This window comes from Mchenga conophoros, linkage group LG22, assembly GCF_057382185.1.
Source record: "Mchenga conophoros isolate Kocher_MC1m ecotype Shallow Benthic linkage group LG22, M_conophoros_male_GT1.1, whole genome shotgun sequence".
In the NCBI taxonomy this organism is placed as follows: domain Eukaryota; kingdom Metazoa; phylum Chordata; class Actinopteri; order Cichliformes; family Cichlidae; genus Mchenga; species Mchenga conophoros.
Genome location: NC_140546.1, coordinates 20,166,667 through 20,188,622, shown reverse-complemented (window position 1 = coordinate 20,188,622; position 21,956 = coordinate 20,166,667). Strand labels below are relative to the sequence as shown.

The following is a 21,956-nucleotide window of genomic DNA, read 5'->3' as shown; positions in this document are numbered from 1 at the left end:
TGGGCATGCTTAAAAACGCATTAAATACATAACTTGCACCTGTTGCAGATTTTTTTTCGCGCCTTACTGTGTGGGTTCACAGCTACAAATGTGCACGACGTGAAAACAACGTCTGGGCGTGAGTGTGTGTGACAGCCTACATTCCTGCATCATCCCGCATCTGTCAGCAAAGAGCACACACTGATATTTCCACATCAGCTGACATCATCGCATAAATAGAATCCAAGTCAATGCCGCTGATTGCCATGGTGATGTTGTTATGGCGACCAATCAAAAAGAGAGGTGAGCTGATGGGTGCCTGTGTGTGCTCTCAAAAAAATATAAAATAAAAAGGCGCAGTGGAGGAAAAGAAAGCTGAAAATGGGCAGAGAGGTGGGTTACTGCCTCGAGTTCATCGCAAGCAAACTGTTAAAGAGTGCTTTCATCGATCTCTGTTGAAGACCGGAGGTGTTTTAGTCTCGGCTCGGCTTATCGTGGAATTAAAACGTCCTATAATTCAGTTCTCTAGATTAGTGTTTGCACATTTGTCTGCCCCCTCGTGCTTGGCTGTATCGCCTCCCCATATACTCGAGTCAATTAACTCCTTTAAAAGCCTCTAATTTCATAACGGAGCCCGTTGTGCTTGGCTGTCTGTGCTCAAGGCCCAGCTGGGGTCACAAGATTCCTTTCCAGCATGCAATTAAACAGGTTGACAGCCACAAACGAGGCTGAAAGCCTCAGCATCGGTCCACTTAACATAATATTACATACCTCAGTTGCCATGACAGCCTCAGTGTTTGTCTGTGAGTCAGTGATGCTAAACAGCTGCAGGTGTAAAGCTATTATTTCTATTATTAATTATTTATCGATCTGCTATTTGTGGGCTGCTTCGAGCTGAGTCCAGAAACAAAGTAAAGTAGGAGTGCCATTAACAGATTAGCTCTGCTGTCACAGGTGAGCTTTCTGCCTGCTCTCAAGTTTGAATTTTTGCTTTAAGTGATGACATCTGGAGAGTGGGAAGCAGGCAAGGCTGTTCTGGCACATTAGCACAATAAAGTCTTCTATCCTCAGTCATAACACCTGACTTTTGTGTAGTTTTGCTGCTCTGACCACAGCTCCACTGATCCATTTTCTTCAAGGTGGCCTGACAAAAGTTTGGCGCCAATATTTCAGAGGTGATTTCTCACCCTGGCACCACTCCTACACTGGAGGAGAAGAAGCCACGTGGCTAAAACTAGAATGTGAAACCACGGGCTTCCAAATGTGTGACACTGAGATGAAGCAAAACTTTTCAGCCATCTCCAGCAAAAGAATGGGACAGGCAATAACAGCTAGCGCACATAGCCCCCTAAAAGCCCTCGGCTCTTTCTCAGGGGAGCACAAAACGCCTGGCAGCGCGGCGAGTGACAAAAGGGGCGTGAAATTGAGTTTATGAGTAGATGTTTCCATGTCTGTATTTTCCTCCTCCTCAGCTTTTGTTCCATGTGGCTCATGAATGGAGGCGCAGTCCACATGAAATGGCTCAGGCTGGAGATACGCCCCGAGTGTAAAGACACCGCATTTATTTGCGAACAAGCACATCACACACTATTTTGTTCCACTGAATAAACACTACTGAATGACTCCGAGTGAGGCCTGTTGCGTGCCACGCTTTTGTATTATTTATGTTCACTTAATGCCTGGTTTGTGTGGCTTCTTTTTGCTTCACTTGTTAATCACACATTTGTGTGTGCCTGTCTGTTTATTACCAATTAAAATAGCCTGTGAGCACACAAAGTCTCTCTCTCTCTCTCTCTCTCTCTCTCTCTTTCTCTCTCTGTGTGTGTGTGTGTGTGTGTGTAGTTTCAGGACAGCACTTGTTGAACTGACAGCCTTCCTGAGATAAGTCTCCCTAGAGTTTTTGGATTGTGGGAAAACACATGTTGTTGTCCACTTTATTGGCACAGGGAGAAAACATGTTTGGGCTCGAGGACAAGAAAGTCAGTCTGCCAAAAGATACAGTACATCTGAGCTCTCCAAGCATTTGCGGGTGCATGCAAGTCAGAAAGACAGACAGGAGCGATCCATGTTCTTTTTAAGGATGAATGATTATAGAATTTGCAAGCTCACATTAAAGTGTGCTTGCACGTATGTGTGGCAGACTGTGATGTTTTCACCTACTGTATGTGTCCGTGTGCAGTTTCCTCTCTATGGAGCGAAAGGATGCATCTAAAAATACCATAGGCCCGAGAGGAAAAGGAGGATGGGAAAGCACTTACCAAAGCAATAAGTGGAACACAGGTCTCTCCTTTCCTTTCCCGTGCGCACCTTTCCCATGCACTTTTATTGTGGATGTGTCAACTAGAAGTTCAAATTAAACCTAAATAATTTCTGTTGTTCCAACGAGTTAAAAATGTGCCTGTTGGTTTGTGGATGCTGGCACTGAGGGTGCAGTGGTGTGTGTGGGGGTTACACAAATCCTGGGTGGTAATGTGTACCAATTAAGGTAATTTCCGGGTATTTGCCAAATTAAAACCAGACTTCTGGGAGATGTAGATACACGGACAGATTTCTACACGGATTGTGTAAAGATGAGGAGGAGGGGTGAGTAGTTGAGGAGGAGGAGGAGGAGGAGGGAATCCAGATGGGAAGGAGCAGCATCGGCGCCGCAGGAAAGAAGGAGAGAGAGGGAGAGAGACTGGAGCAGAAGACACGAAGCCTCATCTCTGCTCGGAGATGAAAGACACTTTTATCACACACTGAACAATCGGATCTCACTTGGTGCCGCAATGTATTTTGGTATGTAAACGAAGCTTTTTATTATTATTATTGTTGTTTTACATTAGTTTTTTAATAGGCTGGTAATAAGCGGAGTCACCTGTTGCTATGTTGGATTGGACGTGAGCTTCGTGAAGTCAGTCACCTGCACAGCGGTATAGACAGAGGGACTCAGCGCACAGGTTATATCACGGTGTTTTTGACTTTAAAGTCCGTTTACGCAAAAATAAGTATCGAAAATATTAGTCTATGCATAAAAGAGATGCAAAAATATAGTAACAGCATGCTGAGAGAAGACAGAAGCTACTTTACTGCGTTTCTTAGATTTCATAACTTGCATTTTAAACGGGTTTCACGATTGGGCTGTTTGATTGCTTTTGATCGTTGCCTGCAAGTTATTGATTGTCACTCCGCTGCTCTTAACAGACTGCAGTCTGTCACGTGTTTCTCAAAGGCATAATAACTTCTTTAAAGTAATCCATCCCAAAAGCAAATCAGATCAATCGCGCAACGTTGCGTGCGCGCACTCACACGTGCACCCTACAAGACTTTAGTCAGTTAATCAGAGTAATGGCAGAGCGGATGGGTGTGTTATGATTGTGATTGCGATGATTACACACGGTCCTAAATCAAACTGTAATCAAGCTGAGAGAACATGCAAACTATAGAAAATAAGGCTCTATAATCACTCAGCACAACAAACAAGACCCTTATCAGCCATGGCCTCAACATACTCGTGCACTGTTTTTCAGGTTGCATGTGCACTTATGTACGTGCTTGGCATATATTTGAGTTTGTTTTTGATTAGACCCCCCCCCCCCCCGTCACCAAAAAGTGTTTTGAAAGGGCTGATTGCTTGCTCGTATGTGTAAAAAAAAAACCCTCTAAAATGATTTATTTGAGTAAATAATTTTAAAAGCAAAAAAAACAAAAAAAACAAAACAAAAAAAAAAAACAATGACAAAGAAAAATGAAACTGGGAAGGTTGTCAAGAAAATAATAGGCCGCATTTGTACCCAGCATAATTACAGCATACAATGCATCCCCCCAGCAAGAGGTAGAAGAATCCTGCATAGCCTTTATTTAGTCAAAGAAGAAAAGTATGAAAAGTACAGTTTTACTCAAATTCTGCAGTTTTCTCTCTCTCTCTCTTTTTAAATTTCTTTTTGCTACCCAAATTTAAGGCAAGTATCTCAAAATTTTGAATAAGTTAGATAAAGTTAATTTCTCAGTTTTGAGTTCTTTTCTTCAGATGGTTAGTTCTTGAAAATTTGAGCTAAATGAGCTAAATTTTTCACTTATGGATGACAAAAACAAAACATGTACAAGGGTTCAGTATCTTACACAAGGACACTTTGACATCCATTTCAATTCAATCTAGCACTAAATCACAACAACAGTTGCCTCAAAGCACATTTCATTGTCAGGACCCAACCATAATACAGAGAAAACTCCAGCAATCAGACCACCCTCTGTGAGCAAGCACTTGGTAACAGTGGGAAGGAAAAACTCCCTTTTAACAGGAAGAAACCTCCGGCAGAACCAGGTTCAGGGACGGGTGGCCATCTGCTGTTGCTAGAATGGAGATACTGACCACTGAGCCACTCTAAGAACTTAGGAAGTTGTACTTGATTACAGTTTACAGCAAAGTGGGTGTTTCAAAGCAACATAAGATGATTTATAGCTGTTCAGACAGAAGCTGTGCCTGTTTAAGTAATTTCCAGGATCTGTGAGTGAGAGAAGACCACTAGGATCAAATATTGGTATATTTTTTTCCAGTTAGAAAGCCCATGAAAGCAAATTTCATGTTTTGGGCTACAATATAGCTGGACTGATCCCAAATGCACTCAAATTGGCTCAACATCTTATTTGAATTGAAAACATTAACACAAATGATGAAAAGCATTTTATGTAATAAGGTTTAAATTCAAATAAGACAAGACAAAGATGTAAGAAAGCATAAAAAATGTATCAAAACACTGCAACCAGAGAAGTTTTTGAGCACAGAATGGTTCGCTCTGGTCTATTAGCTTTTATCATCATCATCATCATCATCTCAAAGGTACCACCTCATCGCCATCGAGTCATTGCTCCATATGTTTATCTATCTGCCTGTCTCCTTCCTCCTGTGATGTCTCTCAGGTAATGTGTGCCACAGCACTCTGCCGCCGCTGGCTCGTCCCACGCTGGGCAGGACCCAGCCCTCTCCTGACCCGAAAGCCCTCCTCCCCCTCCACCTGCTGCCTGGATTCACTGACGTGAGTACTGTCAGTCATCGTAGCTGTCATGGCAACAAAGCTCTCACCACCTGCACTCTCATGCCTTTTATTATTATTATTATTATTATTATCAAAAGCAAAATTGTTCATTTTACCATACCAATGTTTTGCCTCAAGCGGAGGAGTTAATTTCGTGGAATAGTCTGCCTGCATGAAGTAAAATTTCAATGCACAGATGTATGAGCACGCTGCCTACACCTTTCCAAATATATCATCCCTAATGCAGAGAGCTGTGACATTTCCACACAACCTGGGGGGTGTGGAGCTGAATCCTTGGTATTCCTCCTGCAGAGCTTTTCTTAGAGCTGTCTGCCCCGGTGTTTGTGAAAGGTGAAGGTGGAGAGAACCAAGGCAGGCCAAGTCTAAGCCCAGAGGACTGTAGATGTGTCAGGCTGAGGGTTGATGTATGGTTTACACGGAAATCGTGTGATATCTCTTCGTATAATCCAAGGTGTTAAATGCCTTGGCTGTGTCTATAAGAGTATGCTCATAACTCCATTGAGTCTGACCAAATAACTGCTCGGAAGCAGAGCTGACAATTGTGCTTTTGTTCCTCCCTCGTCTTTACTCTTCTTTCCCATGATATGCTGTCAGATGTTTAGAAGATGTCTCAGAAGAGACACGTGAGGGTTCAAAAAGAGTGTATTTGCTAGCCTTTTGTGGCCTCTCACAGTGTAGCAGTTATTTTGCATGTGTGAGGGATTGTGTGTAGCGTCCGTCTCTTTGTCAAAAAGCCCATCTGCCACCCAGGGAGACACTGCTCTAGGTCTCGGCCCTCTTGCCTCCCATTTCACCTCGCTTTCATCCACCCCTTCCACTTTCTGTGTTGCTTGTGCTCCAACGCCCTCTTCACTTCAGCTCTCTCTTCATATGTATTTTCCACTTTGTCCCCTGCTGTCATCTTTCCTCTCGCTCATCCTCTTGTGCGCTTTTTCTCCCTTTTGCAGCTTTCAGATCCACTTCACCTTCCTTTGAACTCCTCTGTTCACTACTAAATGTAAGGCACATAATAAGAAACTTAATATTACAATATTTGTTGCTATTGCTGGGTGACCTTAATATAGCACGGACAGAAAAATGTTTTTAAATATCTCACTCATACTCTCCCTGCTGTCTTTTCCCTGTTTGTCTCTTTCTGTCATTTCTTTGATTTTACCCCATGTTCAACACATCTCCCAGTTGGCAGCCACAGAAATAGTGTAACACCTGTAAAAAGTGACTGAGCGCTACATTGTTCACTACTCTTAATGCTGAATGAGTAATGTTGGAGATTTAACTCCTTTTTTGGAAAACAAGGTTAGAGAAAGAGTATTGGCTAAAAACTTAAAATCCAGCATATCTCCACACTAAAAGCCCTCTTTGCCACCTCTGTAAACTTGAAATCTGCAATTAGCTACAGGCTATTATCTCAGTTAATTGCTAATCATTATCTCTGTAAAGTTAAAGAAAATAGCGACAGTGTCAAAAACCCACATATAGTAATTTTACTGTCAGAAATGACGAGGAAAGCAGTGAATGCCCTCACTGATGATAAGAGAATTTGATATGTGGTTAAAATATTAGCTTCTCATTACATTTTAGCATTTACATTAGCTAATTAGCTTGCCATTATGTCAACAGTTCAGTCATAACTGGCAGCCAATGTTTTTAATCGCTAATCTATTTAACAGATATTAATAGTGCTTAGTGATGTTTTGACAAAACTCTTGCTTGTTTCTTCGTCCTTGTTTCGCTTATAATTTCAACTGTTTAGCTATTTTTTTAGCTTATAATTGATAACTTTTGATTCATAATGTTAGCTAGCTCCTCAACTGTTTAACTTTTCATTTTGTTTATTCCACTAACAGTTTATTATGTTATGCATTTTTTAATCTATACTGTTAAGTTACTAGAAACATTAAAAGAGAGTAGAAGTTGAGGGACTGTAGTTAGTAGCTAGTAGCTTCAATAGTTCATCCATATTGTGCGCTAACAGTTTCCAGAGTGAGGTCCTTTAAACAAATGTTTTGTTCGTTAGAAATATTTTTCAGACTCATCTATTCTTAATGTAACCATTCACACCGACCATGTAATTTCACTGGATGTTTTGTAGCATTTATTTTTCCAAATCTGACCAATCACTGCATTTGGCAATATGTGCGCTCATAACTCAAATTAATACCAGTACTGAATGTATTTGAGATGGAAATATTAAAATATTCTATTATACCACAGACACACTGCTAGATGCTGCTCCAGGTCAATCATTCTCTGAAATTATTTCTCTCCTTCCTCAAACTCTGCCCCAACTCTGCCAACAAGAGCTCAAATGGCCCCACTGAGATCCTGAAATATGTATGAAAGCAGTCGTGGTAAAGCTTCAACTCCTGGATCAAACCATAAAATTCTCCCTGCTGCTGTCTTTTTGTGAGAATTAGATGAACCCAGAATCTTAGTTTCTTACTTTCCTTGTTTAGAAACATCATGACCAATTCATCATTGCTTGATGGTCACTTCATTTTTTTCACTGTTTTTCGAGGCTGAATTGTGCGTATACGTTACACGGCTTGGATTGGAATTTTGGATTGGAAAATTTTAGCTTTAATTTTAGCTACCTCTACAATCTATTATCATTTGTTATGGAAGCTTGTTTCTGCCACTGGGAAAAAAAATAATTGACATACAGAGATAATTTTAAATTTCTGAATATCTCAAAATTTCAACTTGCTCACTATCTCAAAATGTAACAAAAATCTAGATGTTAAGTTGAAATTCGAAGGTACAAACCTTAAATTTTGACTTTGGACAACAAACTAAAATTTTCTTCAGTGGCAGAAACAAACTAACATAATTTATAAATGAAGTTTGGATATCTTTTTCTAATACTTATGTGTTAATTTTAGTTTTTCTTCTCAAATCTGTTCAGATGTACTTTAAAAAAAAAAATTCAGAGCATTTTAATTTCTCTTTTGTCATTTTAGTTGAACTAATCCTGCTGTACTCCCTTTGGGTTATGCAGACATAATCTCATTTGTGAATCGCTGAACTCTTTCGGTTTTGCTGTCTTTATTAAATAAATGAAACCTCTGAGGTCCCCATATCCTTCAGTTGCTTTTGAGTGTTTGGAATGAGCTGAACGAAAATAAAATATCGTCTAGAACGTATTTTGTCAGAGAATTGTCTTGCTCCTCTGAATCGAACCTGTGGGTGTGAAGTAAGTGGGCACGCAGCTGAACCCTGACGGCCTGTGTTTTCGTCTGAAATGTGTCTCTTTATGTGTGGGTTCTTCGTGTGTGTGTATTTGTGTGTAAGCAGTGCATTCACTTGTGTGCTTTGGCCTCCATTAAACTCTGCACAGGAGTTTGTTTGGTGCCCACATGTGCGTTGTCATGACTACAGGGTTGCAGGCATGTGTGCGGATGCTTGTCGTGATTCAGGGACCTCTGCTTTTAAAACTTGGACTTCAGAAGCTTGGTTGGCTCGCATTCTTTTTATTTCTTTCGTTTTGGAAACAAAAAAACCCAGATATTGTTTCCAAGAATAAAATAATTGAAATGACAAAGAGCCCAAAAGCAGCAGCTCATTCGTCAGAACTCACTCCCTTTAGGTGTTTGACGTCAGACATTCACACATACCTGTCATGCTGGTACACAGTGTAAATCCAGGAGCATTCATCATTATAAAGTTACACTGTAAAACCTGACAAGTTAAGTTAACTCAAATGATTTGGGGAAACCGATTGCACCAATTGATTCAAGTTTTATAACTTAAACAGTTTGGGGTTATTTAAGTACTTTATTAGAGTCCCAAGAACCCAAAGCAAATATGATAATGTAACTCAAATGCATTATGTTTATTTACTCATTGTATTTAGTATGTTTCAACTTAAACCATTAAATTTCTTGTACTAAGATGCTGTATTTATTCAAACTTATTTAAAGTGTTACATGCTCATATTCAAATTAAGTTAAATTAACTTAAATAGTTGTATTTAAACAACTTAATCCAATTGGGGAAACCGATTGCACCAAATGGTTCAAGTACTATTAACACAAAACCAAGCTATTATTCTTTCCATTCAGTTTTTATTAACTTTAACTGCAGAGAAAATACAGAATGAATACAACCATACTTTCAGTCATAACCTATGACTGCTAAAGGCATCAAATAACAAATAATTAGGCATTTTAAAACTTGCACTTTTAGGGAATTTTGAATGTTTTTTGTAGCATTTTGAAAATCGATTAAATGTACAAAACACAAATTTAGTCATGTAGACCTGATACATAGGTGTACATCATAAAAAAACAATAGTCTAGAGGCAATTAGAGCCATAACAATCACAATTTTAAGTAACATTTAGTATAATAATGAAATCACATGCACTACAGCAATGCAACTATAGAAAACAGCTGAACTAAGGATGTCACTAACAAAAAGTATTCTCAAAGGTATTTGTGGCTTCGCAACAGTTTTGCCCAGACCTCGAGTGAACTGGCACTCATCACACAATTAAAAAATAAAGCATGAAAGTATACTGTACATATTGACTAATTATCAGTTATCTCGCAAAAGATTTCCATGTAACTAAAATATGTTTTTAGAAATAAGCTTAAGATTACACACTATGTGAAGATTTTTTTCAATCACAAACAAAACGTCAAATATGGATTTTCTCCTTATTCTTAGCTTTCTCCACATTGCCTTTTAGAAAGCTAATTACCCAGAACAAATAAAACTATTGAAGCCATTCACAGATAACTGAAAAAGCACGAATATAGTGACCAGTGAAAAACAAACATCATCTGCACAAGCTCATTTTTTAGTGTCTGCAATTTTGGTTTTAGTTGCTTTCTCTCATCGTCTAGCTTCAGCAACACTACTTGAATGAACTCAAAAAAGCCAGTATACTTCATAGGATAGCTCAGATGCAGAGCATAGATTAGCCCAAACAAAGACACCAGGGCATCAGTCCATGAGTGATGAGTCATAACAAACTGATCTTCAAGTTCTATGAACACTTGGCGTGGTGAGAAAGGAACTCCTCCAGGCACCTCCTCTTCATCGACATCAGCAACCAGAGCAATTCTATGGCTTCATAGAACTCAATTTCACCCTAAGATATAATACAGAGTGCACAATTATTCATCTGTAATATCTCTGTTAAAAGCATAAATACAAATGTTCAGGCACCTTTCTTCAGTTTTTCAAATTCTATATATCATAACATGTTTTAAGTTGACAGTGAAGGTTCATTTTTCATTCATCCAGGTAGTCAAATCAAGGATGAAAGAAGTTTATAAGTCATTCAACTTCACGTCTTCAACTTTCAACCCAAGTCCAGATGACTTATAAACTCCTTTCAACCTTTTTTAAATTCAAATGTGCAAATTATTGTAATACCAAAGTACCTTGCATGTTTTGAAAATCTCTGAGGTACATTGGTAGGCCGGCCAGAACTGCTGTTCTAGTTGCATAGATGTCGTTTGTGTCCTTATATATATATATATATATATATATATTAGGGGTGCAACGATACACAAAATTCACGGTTCGGTTCGATACTTTGGTGTCACGGTTCGATATTTTTTCCATACAAAAAAATGTTCATGCCTTTTTAATTTGTCATTTATTAAAATTATAAATATATATTTTAACTCAAAGGTACAGTTTTTAAATTTAACCCTAACCCTTGTGCGTGTTTTTTATTTTGACAGCGAATGCACACCTGCGGACCACTTATGTGCAGCCCTGGTTATTTAGCTCATCATATTGCAGCCACAGAAATTCTTTTGTCCATGAAACCATAAAGCTGCACTTTCTTTTTGCCTTATAGTCTGATTTGTCATAACTTCTCCGTTTTGTGGTAAGCTTTTCTTTGGCTGTCACTTCTTCACCCTGACCTGTCTTATTTGGCTCAGCAGAACTAAAATGCTTTTACACGCTCACTCACATAAGCTCAGCGATTCTCTGCGCGATCAACCTCTCACATGTTTAAGCTTGCTGCGGGAGATTTCACTTGTCATGTTTGCATAGTAAGCTAACGATTAATAAGACGATGTCAGAGGAATTGGTGCACAAATTATCATCACTCACAGATCAGTGCTGTCGCTCTCTATACACAGTTCGCGCGATTGCAAAGTGAAAGCAAAAAAACAAGCGCAAATTCAAACGCGATTTCAATATGTCACATATTGACAGTGGCTCACCGATGCCAATGACATAATTACCCAGCTACATTTCTGAAAGAATGCAGAAGCATTGACATATATTTTTCCTACAATAGCCCGATGGGCAGGGAAGAGATAGATTTTGGTAGCCCGACTGGAAAAATCGCTAGCCCCGGGACGTCGGGCTAGCGATATTGCGAGCCCTGTATCTGATTGAGGAATCACTCATCTTTGGAAAAGAGAGTTTATTACAGAGAAATGTCTCTTTCCAAAATAAAAGCTATACTATCCGCTTCTTCTGGGCTATATTCTCAGCAGCATAAGGAGAATCATGTGCTAACAGCTGTCTAAATGACTCGGCTAAAGTTAGTAGCATGCTTGCTTTTTTTGTCTGCTTCCACTTGTCTTTGCACTAGGATGATGTCGGCGTAAATGTGCAGTCATATTCGTCGTGTTCCCACTAGTGCTTTCAGGTTAATCTCGTTGAAATGACCTTAACGCCACAACACGGCAAATCTCCGTTAAAGAGCTACCGCCGATCGCCCCGTGCATGGGGCTAGACGGCCAACACGTTAACGAGCTAACTGCGCTAACACACTAGTTCCCACCCATGTAATTGAGCATTGCATGGCACATCCAACATACTGTTTTACTTTAGTCCATGACTCGCTTACCTTCAGGGTCATACGTCACATGAAAACCAAAATAATTCCAAACGCCAGATCTGAATGACGTTCAATTTGCCTGTTGCAAGTAGAGCTTAACTTCTGTCTCGCTAGCTTGCCCTGCGCTCTTCCTTCTGACTATGCTGTCTGTGTTGAGCGCTCAGTGGATCTGCGCTCGACAGTGCAGCCTAGGCGGAGTAGTCGAACACAGATTCACTGAGCGCTCAACACAGACAGCATCGTCAGAAGGAAAATTGATAAAATAAATTACAAATGTTGTATTGTTCGATACATATGCATACCGAACCGAAAGCACTGTATCGAACGGTTCAATATCGATACGAATATCGTTGCACCCCTAATATATATATATATATATATAAATATATATATATATATATATATATATATATATATATATATATATATAAATAAATAAACAAACACATAACAATGGCAACTGCCAAGCAAGCAGAATAATAATTAGTATCTTTTAAATACCTGTTTTCCATATGCCGACAAAAGCTGCTCCATCCTTTCACCGACCCGTCCAGTTTTCCTCTTTTTGTAAAGTCCAGTCAGCCGAGGAGCATAATCATCCAGCGCAGCATAAAACACATGTGGCAGATTCTGATTGGTGATCCGATGAAATTCAAAGTAGAGCTGAAGAGAATTCCAAAAATATTATAAGCAAAACACAGCATACTATATGAGCAGCAAATGTTATATACATAGTTGTACTTACCTGTGTCTCATGAAAGAGTGCTGGCCATGGTCCCTCACCTGGCAAAATTTGAGGTTATTGGATGAGGGCGATTAACTTTGTCAGAATGTTGGTATGGAAAGTGCAGAATTGCTCTGTTTAAGTCTTCTAAGTTAAAATATCTCTTAGAAATCAAACCTTTAAACAATGTGCCAACTCCACTGAAATGACACCTTCAAACAGGTCGTGTAGGAAGTCAGGTGGGAAGCCTGTGACAGGATGAAAGAAAGAGAGATGGTCAGAAGGAACACAGGTGTTTTTAACACCATAGTTTTCCTTAATGTCATCATTCTGAAGCTCTTGCACAATAATTATCATGAGCATCTTTTGTTCTCATTACATAATTCCCTGTAACAGCATTTTCTGTTTGCATTTCTGTTTGGGTGGCATGACAAAACCTACAGAAATATGTAGACCTGAAACTCTCATTGAAACCAGCAAGTCCATGGGCAGAAGGTTGTCTGCCACAACAGAGTAGACAGTGCCTTTAAGACATTCACCAAGAGTCTCAATGTAGGCACCTACTTCTTCAAGAGTTTTCAGATCATTTAAGAGTGGTGACAGCATTTCCTTACACCCAAACTGGCGTACATCATTGGAACTGCACAGCAGAGCAAGCTGGGTGCAGTGTAGAGCAGAACAAGATTTAACTGGAAAGTTTTCCAGTGTCCAATAAACTGCAAAGACTTTATGTATTTTCTTTGAGGTACCAAGTGGGTTTGTGATCAAAATCATCCACATAAAGTATCATTGACAATTTCTGTCCCTCTTGTGACAGTAGAACATTTTCCTGGTAGTAGGATCCATCACAAAATGACATGAAATGTCCAGGAATCTGTGTGGGTGCTTGTTTAATTTCTTCAAGCACATCATTTTTTTTCAACAACAATTGCAAAGATGTGAGAATAGGCACATACATATAAGTGTTCTTTGACGATTCAATTAAATACTCCACAGGTTTGACATATGGAAAATTTGCTTCGTAATATGATTTCCTCCTCTTTGCTGTAGATAGTGGTCCTTCAGATGTGACACATTTATGTAAAACATTACTATCAGAAACTGCCTGACAAATCTCATCCACCAGTTTGTCCGTATATGTACAGTTGTGCTTTTTCAGTATATCTACAACTGATTTTCTAACCAAAGGTTGTGATAACAAAAACAACTGATCAATATGCTCAATAATCTCCTGTGTTGCTCTCTGGGACACATGGAGAAGGGTCTGCATTTTCAAGAAAAATCCAGCCAGATTGTATTGCAACTGCTCTTCTAAACCCTCAATTCCACTGATTTCACTGGTGGATGCCACTTGATTGTCATCTGATGACTCTATTGAATCAAGCTGCATGTCATCTTTTTGTTCTACATTTATAACACTTTGCACAATGCCTTCATCGTAACTTGTTGAATTTTGGTGGTCTCTGCATTTGTGGGCATTGAAGGTTGAGTAGACATTGGTTTTAAAATTGCAGTTCTTGAAAGGACATGGAACAGTTTCTTTTCGTTTTAAATGCCCCCTCAGATGGATAAACATTTGGCTTTCAATAAATGGCTGCTTAAAATTACACATAGAGCAACAAAATCCATAATTATTCAAATCTGGATAAGAACTGTCTTTTCTTTGCGTGGGAGTGTGCATTGTTGACATGTGTATCTTTAATGAATTAAATGTATTAAATGTACACATGCATGTGTTGTAGAGACAGGGTAAGGGTGAAATTGTGGAGTACTGACCATGGTTGAGCCGATAATGCTTCAACAACATGACTTTTATGGCAGTAGAAAAACTAGACAAACTACACAACTTGCAATTCCACATTTTGATACCAAATCGTTTTAAAATCACCTTTACTGGTTGTCTTTAGTGCAGTGCTGGATGATCTCTCGGCATGCTACTGCTCCTTCAATCGTCAGACTGTAATAACACAAAAGCCATGAGGACAGAAAGCTAGCAGAACAGTTTTTACTTTTACTTCACTTAAAAACAGTCAATCTGAATAACACAAGCTTGGAAAACAGTAAGATTTATTCTTGCACTACAGTTCATTTTCAATTCAGGTTGGTCAACTACTCTATACGTTATAAAATAATAAAGCAATTTTACACAAGTGAAGTACACAATAGGCTAACCCTTGGAAAGTACAGAGTCAGAAACGTTTAGGTTTGGTGCAGTGCAGCTTTGAAAAGGTAAATTATTTCGCGACTAAAATGCCACTAACCATCATATTCAAAATTTGTGAAGGCGAACTTGTCCGTTAAACTCTTAAAATTAACACTAAATAAATTTTCTACTATTGAAAATAGCCAGCCTCCAATTCGAGACTTGCAGTCAAGCCAGCCTCCAGTTTGTTTTACGTTCCCTGTGTATTCAAAGTATTACGGGAATGGATGTGGAAACCGGATTTCAAAATAAAAGCCAACTTCGAGTGAATTAACAGATATGTTAAGAACATAATAACATATAATTTAGGCTTTTTTTTTTTTACAAACTCTAATGTTAGATCTATATGACACAGCCTTGTACCCTAATTGTGCCCTGTCACTATCAAGGCCATCTTATTTTGGATTTCAAAGTAAAAGCCCTGTGAATCTTCATTTTTGAACTACTCTTTCAATGACTTAATAATGCTCTTGAAAGCAAAAGTCGTATTTCCAAATACTATTTGAACTTTATATCAACACTTTCCAACCACAGTCTTTTTACAGTGATACCATATCAATATCAAGTCAGTCTGATTTTGCCTTTCATAGTAATGGCCCTTTGAAATTGTCCATAATTGACTTAATCTTCTAACGATTCAAAATGCTCTAAAATGAAAAATTCTTGTTTCCACAGGGTAATTCCACCTTAGATCAACAGTATACAGCCCCACAGTGATACCATATCAATGTCAAGTCATTCTGATTTTGCCTTCCAAAGTAAAAGCCTTTTCAAATTGTCCACAATTGACCTAACTTTCAGTGATTTCAAAATGCTCTAAAATGGAAATTTCCTGTTTCCACAGGGTAATTCCACTTTAGATCAACAGTATACAGCCCCACAGTGATACCATATCAATGTCAAGTCATTCTGATTTTGCCTTCCAAAGTAAAAGCCTTTTCAAATTGTCCACAATTGACCTAACTTTCAGTGATTTCAAAATGCTCTAAAATGGAAATTTCCTGTTTCCACAGGGTAATTCCACCTTAGATCAACAGTATACAGCCCCACAGTGATACCATATCAATATCAAGTCATTCTGATTATGCCTTCCAAAATAAATGCCCTTTCAAATTGAGCATATACGGCCTACTTTTTTGACGATTTCAAAATGTTCTTAAACAGAATTTTGCTGTTTCCACAGGATAATTTCACTTTAGTTCAACAGTATACAACCTCACGATGTTACCATATCAATATCAAGTCATTCTGATTTTGCTTTCAAAAATAAAAGCATTTTCAAACTGCCCATATCTGACTTGATCCTGGAACAATTTCAAAATGCTCTAAAATGGAAAATTCCTGTTTCCACAGGGTAATTCCACCTTAGATCAACAGTATACAGCCCCACAGTGATACCATATCAATATCAAGTCATTCTGATTATGCCTTCCAAAATAAATGCCCTTTCAAATTGAGCATATATACGACCTACTTTTTTAACGATTTCAAAATGTTCTTAAAAAGAATTTTGCTGTTTCCACAGGATAATTTCACTTTAGGTCAACAGTATACAACCTCACGATGTTACCATATCAATATCAAGTCATTCTGATTATGCCTTCCAAAATAAAAGACTTTTCAAATTGCCAAGATACGACCTACTCTTTTAAAGATTTCAAAATGCTCTAAAAGTGAAAATTGCTGTTTCCACAGGATAATTTCACTTTAGTTCAACAGTATACAACCTCACGATGTTACCACATCAATATCAAGTCATTCTGATTTTGCTTTCAAAAATAAAAGCATTTTCAAAATGCCCATATCTGACTTGATCCTGGAACAATTTCAAAATGCTCTAAAATGGAAATTTCCTGTTTCCACAGGGTAATTCCACTTTAGATCAACAGTATACAGCCCCACAGTGATACCATATCAATATCAAGTCATTCTGATTATGCCTTCCAAAATAAAAGACTTTTTAAATTGTCCATAATTGACCTAACTTTCAGTGATTTCAAAATGCTCTAAAATGGAAATTTCCTGTTTCCACAGGGTAATTCCACTTTAGATCAACAGTATACAGCCCCACAGTGATACCATATTAATATCAAGTCATTCTGATTTTGCCTTCCAAAGTAAAAGCCTTTTCAAATTGTCCACAATTGACCTAACTTTCAGTGATTTCAAAATGCTCTAAAATGGAAATTTCGTGTTTCCACAGGATAATTCTACTCCAGATCAACAGTATACAGCCCCACAGTGATACCATATTAATATCAAGTCATTCTGATTTTGCCTTCCAAAATAAAAGACTTTTCAAATTGCCAAGATACAACCTACTCTTTTAAAGATTTCAAAATGCTCTAAAAGTGAAAATTGCTGTTTCCACAGGATAATTTCACTTTAGGTCAACAGTATACAACCTCACGATGTTACCATATCAATTTCAAGTAATTCTGATTATGCCTTCCAAAATAATGGCCTGTTGAAAATGCCCATAATTTACCTAACTTTCAGTGATTTCAGAATGCTCTAAAAAGGAAGATTTCAGTTTCCACAGGGTAATTCCACTTTAGATCAACAGTATACAACCTCACGATGTTACCATGTCAATTTCAAGTCAGTCTGATTTTGCTTTTCAAAATAAAAGCTTTTTAAATTTGCCCATATATCACTTACTCTTGGAGCGAATTCAAAATGCTCTAAGATGGAAAATTGCTGTTTCCACAGCATAATTCCACTTTAGATCAATAGTATCCAACCCCACAGTGATACCATATCAATATCAAATCAGTCTGATGTTGCCTTCCAAAATAAAAGACTTTTCAAATTGCCGATATACGACCTACTCTTTTAAAGACTACAAAATGCCAGCAAAAAAAAGAATACCCTATATCGAGAATTCATAAAAAAGAGAACAATAGAAACTGAAATGAAGTATAAAACTTACAAAAATAAATTAACTAATATAATGAGATCCTGTAAAAGAGAGTATTACATTAAAAGGTTAGAACACAATAAAGATAACACAAGAGATATATGGAATGTATTAAACAGAATAATCAAAAATGAATCAAGGAATAATGATTACCCTGGGTACTTTATAGAAGGGACAAGAAGTATTAATAACATGGAGGAGATAGTAAATGGCTTTAATGAATTCTTCGTAAACATAGGGCCAAAACTGGCAGAAGAAATAAAGGTTGATGGAATAGAAAGGGACACTGGTGAAAATATTGAAAGGAATAGTAGCTCAATGTTTTTAAGAGCAGTGGAAGAGAAAGAGATTTATGACATGGTTAGAGGACTTAAGAACAAAACCAGTACAGACTGGAATGATATTGATATGGTAACGGTAAAGACAGTTATTGATGGTATCGTAAAACCATTAAAATATATATTCAACTTGTCGTTTCAAAAAGGAGTTTTTCCACAAAAAATGAAAGTTGCTAAAGTTATTCCCATTTACAAAACCGGTGAAAGACATCATTTTACAAACTATAGACCAGTGTCAATACTCTCCCAGTTCTCTAAGATACTGGAAAAACTCTTCATAAAAAGATTTGACAGTTTTGTGGAAAAATATGAATTAATGACAGATAGTCAGTATGGGTTCAGAAACAACAGATCAACAGCTTTGGCACTGATAGATTTAATGGAAAAGATAACGGAATGTATGGATAATAAGAGGTATGCGCTCAGAGTTTTCTTAGATCTAAAGAAGGCGTTTGATACTGTTAATCATGAAATTCTATTAAAAAAACTGGAAAAGTACGGGTTTAGGGGAGTGGTTTTGGAATGGTTAAAAAGCTATGTAGGGAATAGGCAACAATATGTACAAATAAATGAATATAAATCTAATTTGATGGATATAGCTTGTGGAGTACCTCAAGGTTCAGTACTGGGTCCAAAAATGTTTATTATGTACTTAAATGATATCTGCAGAGTATCGGAGAATTTAAAGTTTGTAATATTTGCAGATGACACAAATATACTGTGTTCAGGTGGGGAATTGCCACAGGTTTTGGAAATGATCACACAGGAATTAACGATATTAAAGAAGTGGTTTGATATAAATAAATTATCATTGAATCTCGATAAAACCAAATTTATGTTGTTTGGAAACCAAAAGAAAAACATCGAAGTAGAAATATGTGTTGACAATGTATATTTAGAAAGAGTAAATGAAATAAAATTTCTTGGGGTGATCATTGACCACAAGCTCTGTTGGAAGCCACACATTACTTATGTTCGGGGGAAATTGGCACGGGGCATTGCCGTCCTGGGAAAAGCAAAGCATATGTTGGATCAGAAAGCACTGCACATTTTATACTGTGCTTTACTACTGCCATATATGAGCTACTGTGTAGAGGTCTGGGGAAACACATACAAAAGTAACACACAAACAATAACTATAATACAGAAAAGGGCCATTAGATTAATAAATAATGTAGGGTACAGGGACCATACAAATGCACTCTTTGTCAAAATGCAAGCTATTAAATTCCAAGACTTGGTGAAGCTTAAAACAGCGCAAATAATGTATAAAGTCAGAAATAAATTGCTTCCCAAAGAAATCTGTAAATTGTTCATAGAAAGAGAAGGTGGGTATAACTTAAGAGGGAAATGGAATTTAAAAATACAAAGTGCTAGAACAACTTTAAGAACTATGTCAATCTCAATTTCAGGAGTTAAATTATGGAACAGTCTAACAGAAGAAATAAAAGACAGTCAAAACATAAAACAGTTTAAAGTAAAATATAAAAACCTAATTTTAAATAAGTATAAGAATGAAGAAAACGGGGTTAACCCAGGATGGTAATGTTGCTGGTAATGGTGTTGCGGTTCTTTTTTGGTTGTTTTTTTGTTTTTTTGTTTTGTTTTGGTTTGTTGTTTTTCCATAACTTGTGTATCTGCAAATATACACATTCTGTATTTTTCATATGAAAGAAACTATACTGTGGTGGGGCTTGCTAATTTCTTGTTTTTGATTTATGTATGTTATGTTTTGTTTTACTTCATATGTTTATATGTTTCATATGTTGTTTGTTTAATTTAAGACAAAAAAAAAAAATTAAATGAATGAGAGGTAAAACTTGAGGGGGTAGGGACAAATAAGTAAATACTTCAGCCTACTCCTTTTCAAACAAATAATGGAATGATATTTTGTAATGATTGTGAAGGCACATGTTTGAAATGTTTGAAATAAAAATGAACTGAACTGAACTGAACTGATATTGATATGGTATCACTGTAAAAAGACTGTGGTTGGAAAGTGTTGATATAAAGTTCAAATAGTATTTGGAAATACGACTTTTGCTTTTAAGAGCATTATTAAGTCATTGAAAGAGTAGTTCAAAAATGAAGATTCACAGGGCTTTTACTTTGAAATCAAAAATAAGATGGCCTTGATAGTGACAGGGCACAATTAGGGTACAAGGCTGTGTCATATAGATCTAACATTAGAGTTTGTAAAAAAAAAAAAGCCTAAATTATATGTTATTATGTTCTTAACATATCTGTTAATTCACTCGAAGTTGGCTTTTATTTTGAAATCCGGTTTCCACATCCATTCCCGTAATACTTTGAATACACAGGGAACGTAAAACAAACTGGAGGCTGGCTTGACTGCAAGTCTCGAATTGGAGGCTGGCTTGACACCAGTTATTTTCACTGTGTCAAAAGTAGGCTACATTTGAACTTGATAAAGGTCAGAGTCAGAAAAGCGTAAACACTGATTTTACCAAAGGTTTTGTGGCATGCAGTTTGCAAAAATCAGACTACTTACCAACTATTGATTGAAACAAGCCACCAACCGTTAATTTTTTAAATTGTGAAGGCAGACTCCATACAGCGCTAGGCGGGAATTGTGTGCTGGCAAGCTAAGTTACGAGCTACTACAACAAAGTAGTCTGATAAATTACAACGAAGTACAACTAAAACAAAGCAGTCTGATAAATGTACGTTTTGTATGCTAGAAGTAAGCATTAACAAAAAAACATAAAAATAACTTTATCTTGTACTTTCCACTCTCTTGACGAGGCTCCTGTCTCATGGCCGACAAGTCCAGGCAAAACACTGGGGCTGTGGATGATGACTAATACAAATGAATTAGCACAACTTAAACAGTTTAAAGCAACAGTACTTAAAACGTTACAAAAACATAATGTGTACTTATTACAATAAAGTTATTATATCATATGTATACTTTTGGGTCTACCTAACACACTTCATGAAAGTTACTTTAACTATTTTTCAGAACTGAGTAAGAACAACTTACTTCTTTTAGTAAGATGCACTGTTGGGTTTTACAGTGTAGAAGTCTGCTTTACTTCACTTGGCCATATGTTTCAGCCATAACTGACTCCCTGGAGCAGAGCATGTCTGACATGCTGACACCCTGTGTGCGAGGAGGTTTCTGGAGGGAATATGCTGGATATAATTGATGCTGTGTGGTGGATGTGATGCCTTTATTTAGTGTACAATCCACTGAATGTACTGCTTTCCTTTCTCTTCATGAGCTCACAGTGGCAGATTTGTTTCTGCATGTGATATATGTATTTGTGCGAGTGTTTGTGCAAAACAAAACTGAAGAGGCAATGAGTAAGAAGGGCAAACTGACTTTGCTGCAGGTGCTAGTCCATCGTAGTGCCGAGTGGGAGTGGAGGGTAAGAGGGTGACTCCACGGGGAGCCGGGAAGGTGACTTTGATCAGACGCAGGCGAAGGGAGAGGGTTCAGAGGTAAGCAGATGGAGGGGTGAAGTGAGGAACGTGTGATGGAAGGTCAGGAGGAGATACAGGAACCTTGGGGCTGTGGAGCAAGGAGGGAGCGAGCGGGCTGTTAGCTGATGTTAAACTGTTCGATCTCATTCACAGAAACATAAAAAAGATGTCAAAAAATACTCTCACATAAAGATGTTTGTCACACGTTACATGACAGATTTAGTCCTTTGCTTTGTTTCTTAAATTTCTACGACTTTTTGCATTTTACACATGATACACGTGATATATGTTTGTTTTTATGTAAGGTTGCTGGAGTTTTCTATAGACAAACAGCTGCAGGGAAACAGGGAGATAAGAGACTTGCGACTGCACAGATACATTCCAGTGTAGCAGCCCAGAGTGATGATCAAAGAAAAGTAGTGAGAACACACACACACAGACACGCACACCCAATGTTGAGTTTTTCACTTTTGAAGAACGTGTTCAGGTTTGGCT

At 37.7% G+C, this 21,956-nt stretch overlaps 1 protein-coding gene and 1 long non-coding RNA gene across 2 annotated transcripts in view; one reads left to right on the top strand and one right to left on the bottom strand.

Annotated features, from left to right (window-relative positions):
* Positions 1 to 2,636: 2,636 nt before the first annotated feature.
* Positions 2,637 to 21,956, top strand: part of LOC146549360 (zinc finger protein 385D-like) — a 31,627-nt gene continuing 12,307 nt past the window's right edge. Inside the window, exons 1-2 of the mRNA XM_085263139.1 lie at positions 2,637 to 2,757; positions 4,879 to 4,994. Of these exons, the coding sequence (XP_085119265.1) occupies positions 2,748 to 2,757; positions 4,879 to 4,994 (126 nt within the window). The 5' untranslated portion in view covers positions 2,637 to 2,747. The remainder of the gene's footprint in view (positions 2,758 to 4,878; positions 4,995 to 21,956) is intronic.
* LOC146549361 (uncharacterized) lies at positions 9,180 to 14,878 on the bottom strand. Its single transcript, XR_014890517.1, has 5 exons — positions 14,442 to 14,878; positions 12,731 to 12,801; positions 12,575 to 12,612; positions 12,331 to 12,492; positions 9,180 to 10,110 (listed from the first exon to the last, which is right to left on the bottom strand). It is a non-coding gene; the product is annotated as an uncharacterized LOC146549361 (long non-coding RNA).